The sequence below is a fragment of the Rhodnius prolixus genome, unplaced genomic scaffold, assembly GCF_049639745.1.
Source record: "Rhodnius prolixus isolate KJV_2025 unplaced genomic scaffold, Rpr scaffold_10, whole genome shotgun sequence".
In the NCBI taxonomy this organism is placed as follows: domain Eukaryota; kingdom Metazoa; phylum Arthropoda; class Insecta; order Hemiptera; family Reduviidae; genus Rhodnius; species Rhodnius prolixus.
Window position 1 is genome coordinate 7,884,982 of NW_027411615.1, and position 13,726 is coordinate 7,898,707.

A 13,726-nucleotide genomic window follows, 5' to 3' on the forward strand; every position below is an offset into this window, starting at 1 on the left:
ATTATTGAACTATTTGAAATCCTGCATTTGATCCTCATAATTATTAATTAATGTGATTATTCAAAAATTTTCTTAAAAATTTTTTTTGAGAACAGACCCCCTCTTTACACAAATGAGATGCCTACTTTCCAGCTGTAGAATTATCCTTGGTTGTGACACAGTGAACTCGTTCATAAAACAACCATACTTTGTAGAGAAATTTTGGAGGTCGTGTCAATTGGCCCCTTTCTATTTAAGATGATCCAAATTTTCCTTCAACAATTTAATTTATAAATTTTTAAGCCTTTTTACATGTCTATGTAAACTAACAAATTTTCGCTTCTAATTTAGTAAGTGTACTAATACTTATTAAATAAATGAATCTTAGTTCTAGGATACAGGCAACAAATAAAATGTCCCATTAACTTTAATTTTATTTTCTAACTAAAACAAAAAACTAAGGAAGTACCAAGCATCACAGACAAACATTATTCTTCAATTCATTAAATTAAATCTGCTACAAACTAAACAAAAAATAAAGATAGTATACGACTATAGATATTACCTAAAAAATTATCACTACTTAAATTAAGGATTACATCTGCCTATAAGTATTATTTTCTAATTTGACATTTAATTACAGTATATTTCAAGCGGATTTATCACCTACAAACGTAGATTGCTAAAGAATTCTAAATCACAACAACCTGAAATCTGATTATTTTGGTAAACAGGTAGAAAAAATTATTATTAATCAACCATGCTTATGGATATACAATAGCTACCTACATTAGGATTTTTTGTAAGCTGAAACTCGTTTTTGAAATGGTAAATTTGTTCCAGGTACGATCTATTTTTAAAAAATTTAAAAACTCTATTTTTTTATTTTAAATAGACTACATTGACTGTTAACTTAGAATAAACGAATGTATTAGAGTTTAATTTTTTAGAAGGGACCAATTAGAACAGGTTTCATCCGAAGTATGACACAAAAGACTGAAAGATATATATATATACATTTGAAATATATATGTATTTCACATTTAAATTTTGGGTAACCAGAAAGTTAGGAAAGGCCTAGGTGAATAAGAAAAAGATGACTTTGATAAACAATAAGGTAGCGTGCAGGTGATCCGGAGATATTTGTCAGAAAAAAAAAAATCTTTAAATTAAGCTTTGCGTCCTCTCTGAGGAATTTATAGATTTATGTATTGTATAATGAAATTTTAATATATGAGGGAGGGTTAAGCCAAAATAGCTTGAATAAAGAAGCGCATTGAAAACTTTGCAGTCTACTTCCAAATCCAAGTAAAGTTAATCATTACCACAGGATGATGATTTTCAAAAGGAAGCTGGATTTGTCAGGAAGATGGCAACCAATACAAGTATTAAACAAATGGACTTTTGTTCCTCACTTTGGTTCCTCTCGCTTTGGCAATTTAAAGTACATAAAGTGTCCCAGAAGATAACAATAGAACTTCTAGAAGAGAATCTTGGATTCATAGATTTAAACATTTACTTTTTAGCTCAGAAGGAATAAACTGAAGGGCTAGATACTGTACTAGATACGTAAGTCACACTTTTTACCTTCATCATTGTATGTTGACTTAAACCTGATTTAGTGAAAACTGCCGACATTTTCTGTCAACGAAAAAATTTCTGGATAAAAATTGTAAATTAAAAAATAGTTTTTCAAATATTCAAAAACATGAATTGCCTTAGTATAAAACAAAACCATAACGTGCTCGTGATGATGATATAGAACAAACGAATGCTTCTCACTAAAATATTAATAAACATTCTTTCTGAAAAATAAATTAAATAAAATATTATTTGGAAAAACAAATGTCTTTTGTATCCATGATTTAACAAAACAACTTAGAAAGTTTGTTGATTGTGATTAATAAATATATTTCTTTAAAAACTTTTTTTTTTAAACATTTAATACAAAAATAATTTCGCTTCTAAAACTTTCTCGTAAATAGGACCAAAACACCATATATGACCAACAATAGCAAAAGAATTAACAAAAATGTAGCACATAAAATAACAAATAAGGCTTATTTTGCCTTTAAATGTTTAACTTACTTAAAAATTAGATTCAATAATATTTAGATATTTATTCAATAGAAATATACACTAATTATGATCTTTACACAACAGCTTCTAAACTAACACAACAATTATTACTAATTTTGTAACATATATTTCTTTTTTATATTTTGTGTTTAAAATAAAGTTTTTAAATGAATTATCACAAATATTTTTGGCATTTCTAAAGTATTATTTGAGAGTATCAAAAGAATATACAAATGAAACTCAATTGAATACCAAATAAAAATAATAATAATAATGACTACAGAAACTTTTTAAAAGATCTTGTGATTAGAAACTAAATCTGCTGAATCACAGTTATCTTGAGGAAACAAAAAGATATAAGAGAAAGGAAATACTTATTCTTAGGTGGAATTATAATGAGGTTTTGAAGATAACAATAATTCAAAATTAAACAATAAGTTTTATACTTCCACTCTAAAGTAAGGAAATATTATTTTTAAATGTTTTTATTTAAATAATAATAAAAATATTTAGATAATAATCTGACCACACATTTCAGTTCGTCTAGACTTTTCTGATATAAATTTCTTATATTTCATATCATAAATTGAGTGCAAACGATTATTACTAAGAATTTTGGTATTACTGAAAATTGAAAATATTTTAAAAACAAAAATCAATTAAATTTTTTAAACTAGCCATATTTAAATAATTTTAATACGCATATTTGAACAACAAATCATTTTTTTTAAACATTTTTAGAAGTAAAATGAGAATGCTAGCCTGAATAAATGATCACAGCTCGCTATTGAAACAATATTCTTTAGTATTCTATAAGAAGTTGCAGTAAGAGCAACTTTAAGAGGGAATCGTAGAGCACAGGAATTTAAAACATATATGCCCAAAAGTTGGTCTGATAGAAAAAACTAGCCAGAATTTAACAGATAATAAAATAATTTAGTAAAAAAAAAGTGGGCAAAATATAAGTCCAAATTTATAATTTAATTTATTTAACCCAATAAATAAAAGATTGAAGATCTCCATCTTCAAATTTTGTCTCCGATTTGAAGCAGCAACCTATATCAATAAGGGTGTCTTACTAGGTGTACCCAATTATAATAACATATTCCTCTGGTAGATCTGTTCCCACTTACTGAATTCTAAAGTTTAAAACTGATCTATCACAGAACGGAGAAACGCGCATTAACTATCCCTTCACACGAAGATTACCAAATGTTCAAAACAGAATTCAATAAGCAACTTTAAACATTAAATGACTGATCTTGTTACAGTGATCCAGAGAATCAGCTGCCCCGAAAAATTGTAACGAACGAAAAAAATTGATTTGAATGGAATGTTTGAATATGCTCCAAAAGAGGTATAATTTTCTAATATGTTCAACCTAAGTTAAGTTAAAAGTAAAGTTAGAAATTGCTACACATTGTTCAAATTTCCCAAATATAAATTAGATATACGTACTTTAATCAGAGCATTTCGTATTTAATACTGAATTATATGGGATCGCACAGGCCCCCGAGATAATCTCACTTGTAACAACTACCTATTCTGTTATATCTATTACCTAGCAGAATAGTCTGCTGCTTACACGTAGTGATCTAATAGAGACGTATTAATGTAAATAGATAGTAACTTGAAATAGCGATATCATAAGAAATTTTGCACTCATCATATGACGAGGCGAACTCTCTAACATCAATATGAGTGAGTACCAGATTGATTTAAAGCCAGGAACTTAAATTTGAGAAAACGTATCCTCCATTGCTATTTCACCTCTTGTCCTTGTGATTAATGAAAGACAGAAAAAAAAAAAGTGAAACAGAACGAAATCAGCAAATCAATGCTTAAATTACGAGCATATTATTGATATTGCTAAGCAAACTGGTAAATAAAATGTATTTCCAGCTTTACATTTGTTTTTATATTATATTTGTGCAATGTAAGATACACCGTAATAGCGTTTTAGCAGTCAAATCAATAAAATATTCTAAGTTATCAAAATCAGTGAATTTTTAAAGGAAATGTACATTCATTTTAGAATTAATTAAACCATTACACATCTTTATAAGACATAATTTGAGACTTTTGATTTAATAAAGCCATTCAAAATAAATAGTAAAAATAAGTAAATGTAAGAACGAAAAAAAATCGACGATTTGAGGATTCAAAAGTATGTATTTTTGTAGTAACAGTTATTTTTTAGAAAAAGCATCCTTTAAAATAACAAAATGAGTATTCAAGAAATTACGATTTATAAAATAAATAAATTAACAAAAAACCTTCGCTGTCTGATTCTATTCTATCTTACACATTTAGCATACAGGTACCGAAAAGTAGTGTTAAAAATTGTCGTTTTATAAAATATACTAAAAATTTTATTGAACTGGTCCAAAAATAAAATATGGGCAAGAAAAGTACTCAATCAATAAAAGACAAAACTTAATCGAGTTACATAGCCAAACTGATAATCATTTAATCCGCCACCTTATGTCCTGAGTAGCGGAATATAATAATTCAGTTTATTAGTTATGTAATATATATAGTGCTAGTTATTTTGAAAAACAAATAATGCAGAATCGTCAGTAAAATGTTGTGTATTATTTACATGTCTAATGACTCTACCAGTTAGTAAATGGCTACCGTATACGATACCCTCTTCTCTGTCCTTGACCAAACCTTGTGCCAGAAGCCAACTGACCAAATCTTCTCCACTAAAGCAGCTTACGAATTCCCACAGTTTTAATCTGTAATTATAAGAATAAAAAGCGAAATAATATTTTTTTCATAAGATACAAAAAAATCAATACTTTGTCACGAAACTGAACAAGTTAAATCTCAAATTATTGATTCAAAGCAAATAAATCGTAATTTACCGCCCTACTAAAATTAAAATAAATAGAAATTAATATGACACAAATTGTAAAGGACATTAAATGAGAAATATTAAATGTTAAATCTGAATCTCCACTCCTAAAATCCAAACTCCAAAGTTACTCTAAATCTATACCTAGGCAGATTAATAAAAATGTCCGGCCTTCTCTTGGCATATCTTGGTAGACGATCTCCTTTAATTTCAAAACACCTAACGATGAGGGAACTTAATCCGATTTTTATAGACGTTTCTAAACCAGAAATTGATAAGAGAGAAAGAGCAATGGATCACTTTCTCAAAAAACAACCCTTTTTTTCTCTTGGGGAAAAACGTTTCGGACGGTAAACGCATCAATCAATGCGCCTGATAAGTCTAAAACTTAATATGCATGAGATTTATTAGACCTTATGAATCGGAATTAGTGGCAATCTGTACATAAATATAGTCTTAAGATACTGATTCATAATAGTACACTTTAATGCGGAATCTGCATTTAATTATTTTCAAGATTACCTTTTACGACGAACAATTTGCGCTTTGCAAGGTTGAATATGATAAGTATTGAACTGATCGCAAAGGTGCTGAGTTTCAGTTGGCAAATCTTCCATACTCGGTAGTACAATTGGCTCTCCTTGTGAAAATGTATCCAGGAATCTACAAGTGAACATTGAATTTTAGAAACGCATTCTGAAAAGATAAATATACAAAATACAAAATAAATGTATTTAAAATTATTTACCGTTTAAATAAGGGATGAAGAAGAGATATGATGTCCAAACCGAAGATAAATAATACAATTAAACACTGGCCTCTTGTCAATGAAGTATCCAAAAAAGATAATTCCACATAAACTCCAGTTATGTCCTCCATTATAACTCTCCATATACACAGAGATAAATTCTGTAATTTTTTTTTACTTAAATACATGTTCAAAAGTTAATTTACAAAAATGCAAAGATTACAAAATAACTTACAATAAAAATAGAGCAAACGAGGAAAAATAACAAAGCGAGATGATGAAGAGGTTGAGTATCGTCGTTGTTATTACTTCCAATAATTTCATTTTTTGGAATTGGTAATACAGGTTCGTCTTCTCTAATGCTAAAACATCAGCAATGATAAATCAATAATAACTAATATTAATATAGGTAGCGTAGAAAATAAAAAGGAGATACAAAAATGTTAATTTGTCAAGTACTTATTGACACAGATAAAATATTAGACATTATCTATAATTGAATAAATTTGGGGTCATGATCGAAAAAAAGAAAGAACACGTGGGTAGAGTCCCGAATGACCTCTACCTATAAAAAAAAATTATCTGATCTTGCAACAAATGTCTTGAATAAGATTTATCATTAATAGAAGTAACTTACTACCTTTGCGAAGAATTAATATCTTGGGAACCATGGGGATTATCATAAGTAGCGTTAGCTTCTCTTGAATACACTAAGTAACGTGCATATCTTCTCTTATATCGTTGTTGAAGAACAAGATAAACCACACTTACTAACAAAAGGAAAATATACAGACATATTGAAAAATCATAGCTAACTATACAAATGAAATATATATGAAGTTCTAATGATTCACCGCCCTCTAAACCGTATTTACAAAATATGAAATTATTCATTCGACTTCTCGAACAACTTTGGTGTCCTTTATGAAAAGAAACCAATCACATAAATAAAATAATTCATAAAAATTAAGGAAGTAAAATATGTATGGAACGCTGTAAGAATAAAGTTCTATTTTGATACAAAATTTCCATTTTAGGCCATCGCCAACCATTAGAACTTTAAAAGTAAAAACGGCCTAACAACCAAATATTCTGATAAAAATAATTACCTATTAGAGAAACTAGAAGAATAAATATAGTAATTCCGGCTTCCACAGTCCCATAAACAAATCTCTCACCAGGATGGATGTGTGGGTTGACGAAGTTAACGGATAACATCATAACAGTGATTAGCACGATTGGTAGGCTGTAGAAAATGTGGAATAGTTACAATATAAATGATTACAAATCATTTAGTCCATAAGAGTTTAAAGAATTTGAAGTGTTACATTACAAGACAATAACGCAACTAACCACCAAGCCACTCCAAAGAAGATTGGTAATAAATGAAAAACTGTAGCATAGTTTCTAGATTCCATAAGAGCCAAACAAATAGCCAGACAAGCTGTCCATATTCTTGAACTTAAGTCACCAAGTTTGACAAAATAGAATTCTACATATTCTATGTATGATATATTCAAGCCTCCTAATAAAACGCCCATACATCCAAATAGCTGAAAGTAGTAATAATCAATAATTAACCGACTTTAATATGATCACTAAAGTTTCAATAATTACGATGAATACCTGAGATACTATTATGCACATCGTGATTTTTTGTGGTAAACTCCAAATACTTCTTTTTATTGTAAATACCACCAACAATATAACCTAAAATGAAAATGTTGGTAAATAGAATTTTTAAATTAACTTTAATTGTTAAATTAATTAATAAGTGCTACCGCTGGGCAGTTTCTTTCCTCCTTTCACGCCTCTATACTTCAATCTCCCTATTTACTTATTGTATAGTGTATAGTCATTGTATAGTGTATTATACAAATTGTAAATAACAAAATAAATTAAAAAAAAATTAACTTGTCAAAATCTATCAATATATTTTCACTTTTACCGAAATCTCCAGTAAAAATCTGAACACTTTTTTTTTCAGGGTTCAGCTTTTAGATAATTTGAGATTTATCAAATAGCCACTGTAGGTCAAAATGAATCTGACTGGAAAAAAAATTATATCGGAAATGCTTCAAAAGAAAAAGAGGGGGCTTCCTTCTCGTATTATTTCAACATATGCTCAGTTAAATCCTCTTAAATTACAGTGTAAGGTCTCGTAAGATAAACAGTTAGATAGACTGTCAAAACGTCAAAAATAGTCCGTCAATTCTTAGAGGCACTCCTGGATTCAAGTTTAAAATTATTTATTGATCGGTAGGAGTGCAATCCTTCGAGGGAGATCCCCCAAGATGGACTGCATCAACTTGGGAAAGAAGACCCATGAAGTTAGTTCCCTATCATAGTAATTCAACTCCCTTAATTCAACTTCTCTAATCCATTTTGGAAAAAACACTGCTGTCCCTCAACGAAATTGAATTTCAAGAAACATCAATAAAATTAAGTTGCTAAAGCAGAAGCTGCAGCGTCTTTTACTTTTCAAACAGTTAAGTAACATAAAATAATAACCGTAACCAATACATACACAAGCAAACACACCGACAATGCTGAGATCAAATTCAAAACGTTCTAAAGAAGGTATAAAATCTTTGGGTGATAAATTTGAAACGGACACCATTTTTGCAGAGATAAACATCAAGGGCGCAGATATAAACGTACAAGCAACCATTGCACTTGCAATCTGCAACATAAAATAAAATTTAAAAAAATTTACAATTATTTGTTTATACAAAAATGTCAATAATAATAATAATTTTAATATCTACCAAATCAACATCAAGAGCGTACGATGTAGCATACACGAAAACACCAGGAGCTGACGGAAATGTTCCATACAGAAAACCATATGTGCTCATTGCGATACTCTCTGTAGAATTAACTTTGGCCGAATGTAAAATTAGACTAGATATTTCTCTTATAACTAAAGGAAGCACTAACCTGTAATATTAATGACGTTAAATTAAAAAAAAAAACTAATTAAAAACTAAGCTAGATAAATAATGTTAACTTTAATAAAATGTGTTTACTCTTTAACTGCTATCAATATTGCTGGTACGAGAAGTGCTTCGCCACGAAAGTTCCGTACGTTACCAACCATGCGCAGTCCAAGAAGAAATAAAGCTGTAGCTGTAAAGGCAGATCCAAATGCCTAAAAAAAAAATTAATATTCTTAAATTATTTAGCAGGAAATATTATTATTATTTTGTTTAAGGGTAAAACCCTATACAAATATAACTAATTTTGTATACATTATAAACAAGCATGATACTTGCTACAAAAAAGTAATCAAATTAATAAACAGTGTTATCAGTAAAATTCAATTGTAACTCAGGATTAATTATTCACGAAATACTGAAAACATCAAAACCTCAAAGTTTTTTCAGACGAAGTGAACGAAATTTTAGGGTACTGAAACCTCGTAAGTTATGTAAAAGTTTACCTTGTTCGATAGACAAAGGGTTTAGATGTGATTTAGGCCAATCTGAAGAACTAAAAACTCTATTGACCATGTTGTAACACTTTATAGAGGCAGCGAATTGGACATATAAATAGTTTGTGGAGTAAATCATTTTTTGTATTACAAACAGTACAATCTTTTTGTGGGACTATTTTGAAGGTTTCTGAATTAACATTTAGTATAATAATATTTGTCTGAGGTTCTGAACTGAGCAACTAAACGAACGAAAGTTAGAGAGAGATTCTGAAGTAAATTAGAGAGAGGTTCTGAACTGAGCAACTAAACGAACGAAAGTTAGAGAGAGATTCTGAAGTAAATTTAAGTAAATAATTTGAGTTTCTCCCGCCTTTTGTGGATTATTCTATAGCACACGCTAAAATTGGAGCTCTGTAAACTTTTTAAATCAAGTACTCTTTGAAAATTTCCAGTATGTTAGATATTTTTTGTTTTAATATTTGGTGATATGTTATATATAACAGATGTTCTTGATCAATAACTCTAAGAAAATTTGCAACTTGAGCGACCCAACTATACTTCGAGGGAGCGCCTGTCCTAGCGACTTACAACATCCTATTAAAGCATATCTTAGGATACCTTTTGTTATTCATTTTGGTAAGCTTTACTAAATAATTCAAAATTAGTTTTAGAATAAACCAGCAAAAATGAGGCAACCCTGTCTCCAACGTGATCACGAAATTAGGAGAACGTTTGGCGTTTTTAAAACTGAGATAAGCTCTCTTAAGCTCTTCAACATGACGTAAACCCTATTCCTTACACCAGTGTTTCTCAACCTTTTTTTTTGTTGCGGCACACTTTTAACAATTTCAAAATTTGGCGGTACACTAGAAATAAAATAAGTTTAAAAGTATTTTACTTATCCATAATACATTGTGCAAAATAGTTTGTTTATGTTCAATATAAAATAAAATAATATTAAATAAAATAATAATTACTACAAAAACAACAGTATATGTTTATTAGGGGATTAATTACAAGTTAATAATAAGAATACTTTTAATGAGAAATTTGAGCTTGATGTTTTTTGATAATTTCGTTTATATTTGGTCGTATAAATGATAATGCTACTCTCATATCGTCTTCTACATTTAATATATAATTTTTATTGTATTCATTTCTAAAATTTGGCGGCACACTTCAAAACTTTCGCGGCACGCAAAAGTGAGAATCACTGCTGTACTCCTTACAGGAAGGTACTACGTATGATTGATTCACTAAGTCTTATTTTAGAGCTCCATGATCTCAGTTTGGAAATAGTATTTATATTACCTATTTGTTACTAATTATTTGTATTAGACGATGTCCACAAAAAGAATTTTGACCTTGATACATGACAATATAAGCTACGTTTAAAAACAGAATCACAATTTTAAAAAATATAACCGAAAATTAAAAACATCATCCCAGTAATAAACAGCGTAAAAACCGAAATGTAAAAATAATCTTCACTGGTAATACTATTCAAAATAAATTATTTATAAGAAATATTTAAACGAAGCTTTTCTATGATAAGAATAATACAAAAATGGTTATTATGAAATGAAAGGATGAAGCGATGAGAAATGGTAGGAGCAAATGTTGGTTGTGCACCAATATTCCGAGAATGTGGTTTTGAAAGGCGGTTGTACATATACAGTGGAAGACTGATGATTGTGTTGAAGCTGATTAATTATTTCTGGATATTGACATTATTGAAAAAAAATAAAATAGCTATCATTAATTAAATGATATATTAATGGATCCAGTACTTACATTAAGAATAGCAGACAAGGCGACAGGTATATGATGATGGAAAATAAAATTTCCTGCAATACCTAGAGCAGTCATAAGTACTACTGGATTTGCAGCTATACTAGTCATTGTACTGAGTAGGAGCTGAAGTTTCGAAGCATTTTGTCCTTTTCTTCTACCTATTTCCATTAGTACAAATCCTATTGGATTCAGCATCACCAAAGATACAGGTGCTAATAAATACAGGTAACTGACAAATGGATGTGTTTTTCCATAAACAGACATCACTGAAACAAATTACATTAAATTAAAATTAATACATTAATGCTTTTCCGATTGATAAATACTAAATCTATTAATAACTGACACAATATTTAAAAATCTCACGTAAAATTTTTTATAGATATTAGGGTGATTTATTTGCCTTCTAAAATTATTACTAATTTATTTATGTTACAAAATATGCATATATATAAACAACACTTACCAATGGGATAACCGATGGCAAAATCATTACTCTGGGTACAGAAGATTGCATAGAGGCCAGATTTACCGGGGTCTACTGGTCTGGTAACTAACAAAGTAATCAACAACACACTGGCAAATACTAAAGCTTTGGAAATAAAAATGGAAAGCAAGAAGTACCAACAAATTGATGATAAATCTAGGGTAGATAAAGAAAGGAATATTAATGATGGTAAGGAGAATGTACCAACAAAAGTAGCCAAACCGCTGGTCTGTTGTTCACTTACAACGCCTAAGCGTCCAGCCACGTATCTGAAAAAAAAACATGTACGTTCTAAATTTAAATTTATGTATTGATCAATTAAAAAATAATTTGTCCCTAAAATATCTAAAAATGAATAATCAAGAATAGTTTAAGGAAAATCGTTGGAACCAGTCTGGAAAAAGTAAAAGTTGTAAAAATTATTTTAATATTGCAGAAATCTAAAGATAAGTCACTACTTTGTTGGTAAAAGCAGTGATGGCATCCTGCCAGTTCGCGCGAACCGATTTTTAAAATTATGATACCTTAGGGAACCGGTTATTACAAATAAATGAATTACTCTTACTTCAGTATCGAATCGTACGCCATGCCCTGCAGTGTTGCAACTGTAGACTGTCTAAGTCGGAAGCCGTACAAAATTGAAACCGCGCCGTAATCTATGTCGCAATGGTGTACACAATAGTTAAAAAAGAGGACATTTCAATGCAAAGTGAGGCTAGGTAAGTGATTTGTTTTCACTCTTAAAAAATAAAGAATAGGTTCCTCAATATCACTTGATTTTGTGGAACCGGTTCCTAAAAATTTAGGATGCCATCACTGGGTAAAAGCATTTGGCATACCTCCTAGTGGTTCCACCGTTTACTGGGCAAGGATGACCCATACTAGGCGGAATACTCAATGCTGGCAATCTGGTTTTATGCCTTCTTACTGGGCTTGTTAGAGCAAAAAACATATCCATAGGTGAGTCCTGTTCCTTAGGAGACTACGACAGGGCAGGTCTCAAATAGTCTCTCAGATTACGTTGCAAACTCAAATTTGAGATAAATGGCTATTGTACTTGTATAGCAAAGAAGACTAGTGGGAAAAACACTGGAGCTTATAAAGAAAGGAGGGCCTACCTTCTTGATATTCAGGGTGGTACAAGACCCCCTTCTTGCTGCAGTGTCGTGAAGAACTGGATTTCTACTACAAATAATAACAATAATAGAGGGAAGGTAACAGCTCAGTGGTTAGCATATTAAGCAAAAATAGAGACAAGGAGGTTGCCTGTCACAAAGGTGCTCCTATCTTCAAGAAATTTAAACTCGAAACATCTAAAAATCTTTTAACATATTCAGGCAAGTAAAAAAGCTGGGAATTAATAAAGAAAGGATGAAAATTATAAACTTCTTGATTGTTCAATTTGCAGGGTTCACTACTACCTATATAATCAGATAAATACAGCAGAAAAATGGCATTACTCGAGGAGTAGAAACTGGATTGTTAGTATTAAGAAAGTAATATAACAAAACCACAATTTTGTGAATGACTTATTTAAATTAAATCGAGTGAATTGTAAATACAGAGATGAATAAAAATCTACATAAAATCGCCGCCACACACAATATTATTCACTGTTAGACAATAGGGAGAAAGGGAATAGCCATCAACTCTAGGGGCCTGCAGAGGATAAAAACATTTGGATTTAGGTAACTCATCGGTAAACAAGTTCATTATCTCACTCGACCGTTTCTGAATTTCTAATCACCTAGAAGGAGATCTTCAAACTTACCCTTAGAAAAAAAAAACTGTTACGAAGGATATAATATAATGAACTTGTTATCGGTCCAAAAATTCAATATTAATACTGCTTTAATATCTAAACATCTAATTTTATCCAAAATTGGAATGAAATAGAAATGATTAAACAACTCACCCACAAATTATTACACCAAAACATTCTATGAGAGCAGGATACAGGTTTTCTAAAGGTACTTCACTGTCTAATGAAGTCACACCTCCCATGATATTTGTGCTCTGAAAATAACATTTTCACACCTATTAACTGCACGCATAAATATTACATACTATAACATTGATTCATAGCTGCAAGAAAAGAAGCGGACTTTTAAGAGACAATCCAAGCTTTACAAATGGTTAGTACTAGAATTAAGTACTTACATTCAACAAAACGAATTAACTTTGCGAACGATTCTGCATCTTTGTTCACTGCGATGTTAGCAAATTACTTTCTTCTCGTACTAATTTGTAATTTGCCTACTTTCGAGAAGGTTAAAAGTCTTTAGAAGTTAAGGTTATGTCAGATGGTTTTGATATCAATAACGACTTCCACATTTTTCCCTC

At 30.1% G+C, this 13,726-nt stretch overlaps 1 protein-coding gene and 1 long non-coding RNA gene across 3 annotated transcripts; one reads left to right on the forward strand and one right to left on the reverse strand.

Moving 5' to 3' along the window:
• Positions 1-395: 395 nt before the first annotated feature.
• On the reverse strand, positions 396-13,725 carry anchor (integral membrane protein GPR155 homolog anchor). Of its 2 annotated transcripts, none has more exons than XM_074133021.1 (15): positions 13,544-13,725; positions 13,299-13,399; positions 11,363-11,652; positions 10,897-11,162; positions 8,696-8,817; positions 8,435-8,606; positions 8,194-8,349; positions 7,293-7,376; positions 7,020-7,219; positions 6,776-6,912; positions 6,307-6,436; positions 5,902-6,028; positions 5,667-5,827; positions 5,441-5,581; positions 396-4,799 (listed from the first exon to the last, which is right to left on the reverse strand). In XM_074133021.1, the coding sequence occupies exons 2-15, from the start codon at positions 13,385-13,387 to the stop codon at positions 4,601-4,603; spliced, it is 2,274 nt and encodes a 757-aa protein (XP_073989122.1). In that variant the 5' UTR covers positions 13,388-13,399; positions 13,544-13,725; the 3' UTR covers positions 396-4,600. The 2 variants fall into 2 exon arrangements, with proteins under 2 accessions (XP_073989122.1, XP_073989121.1); XM_074133020.1 differs by having other exon boundaries at positions 6,304-6,436.
• Positions 9,246-9,529, forward strand: LOC141456780 (uncharacterized). The gene is made up of 2 exons (XR_012459989.1): positions 9,246-9,325; positions 9,390-9,529. It is a non-coding gene; the product is annotated as an uncharacterized lncRNA (long non-coding RNA).
• Position 13,726: the final 1 nt, after the last annotated feature.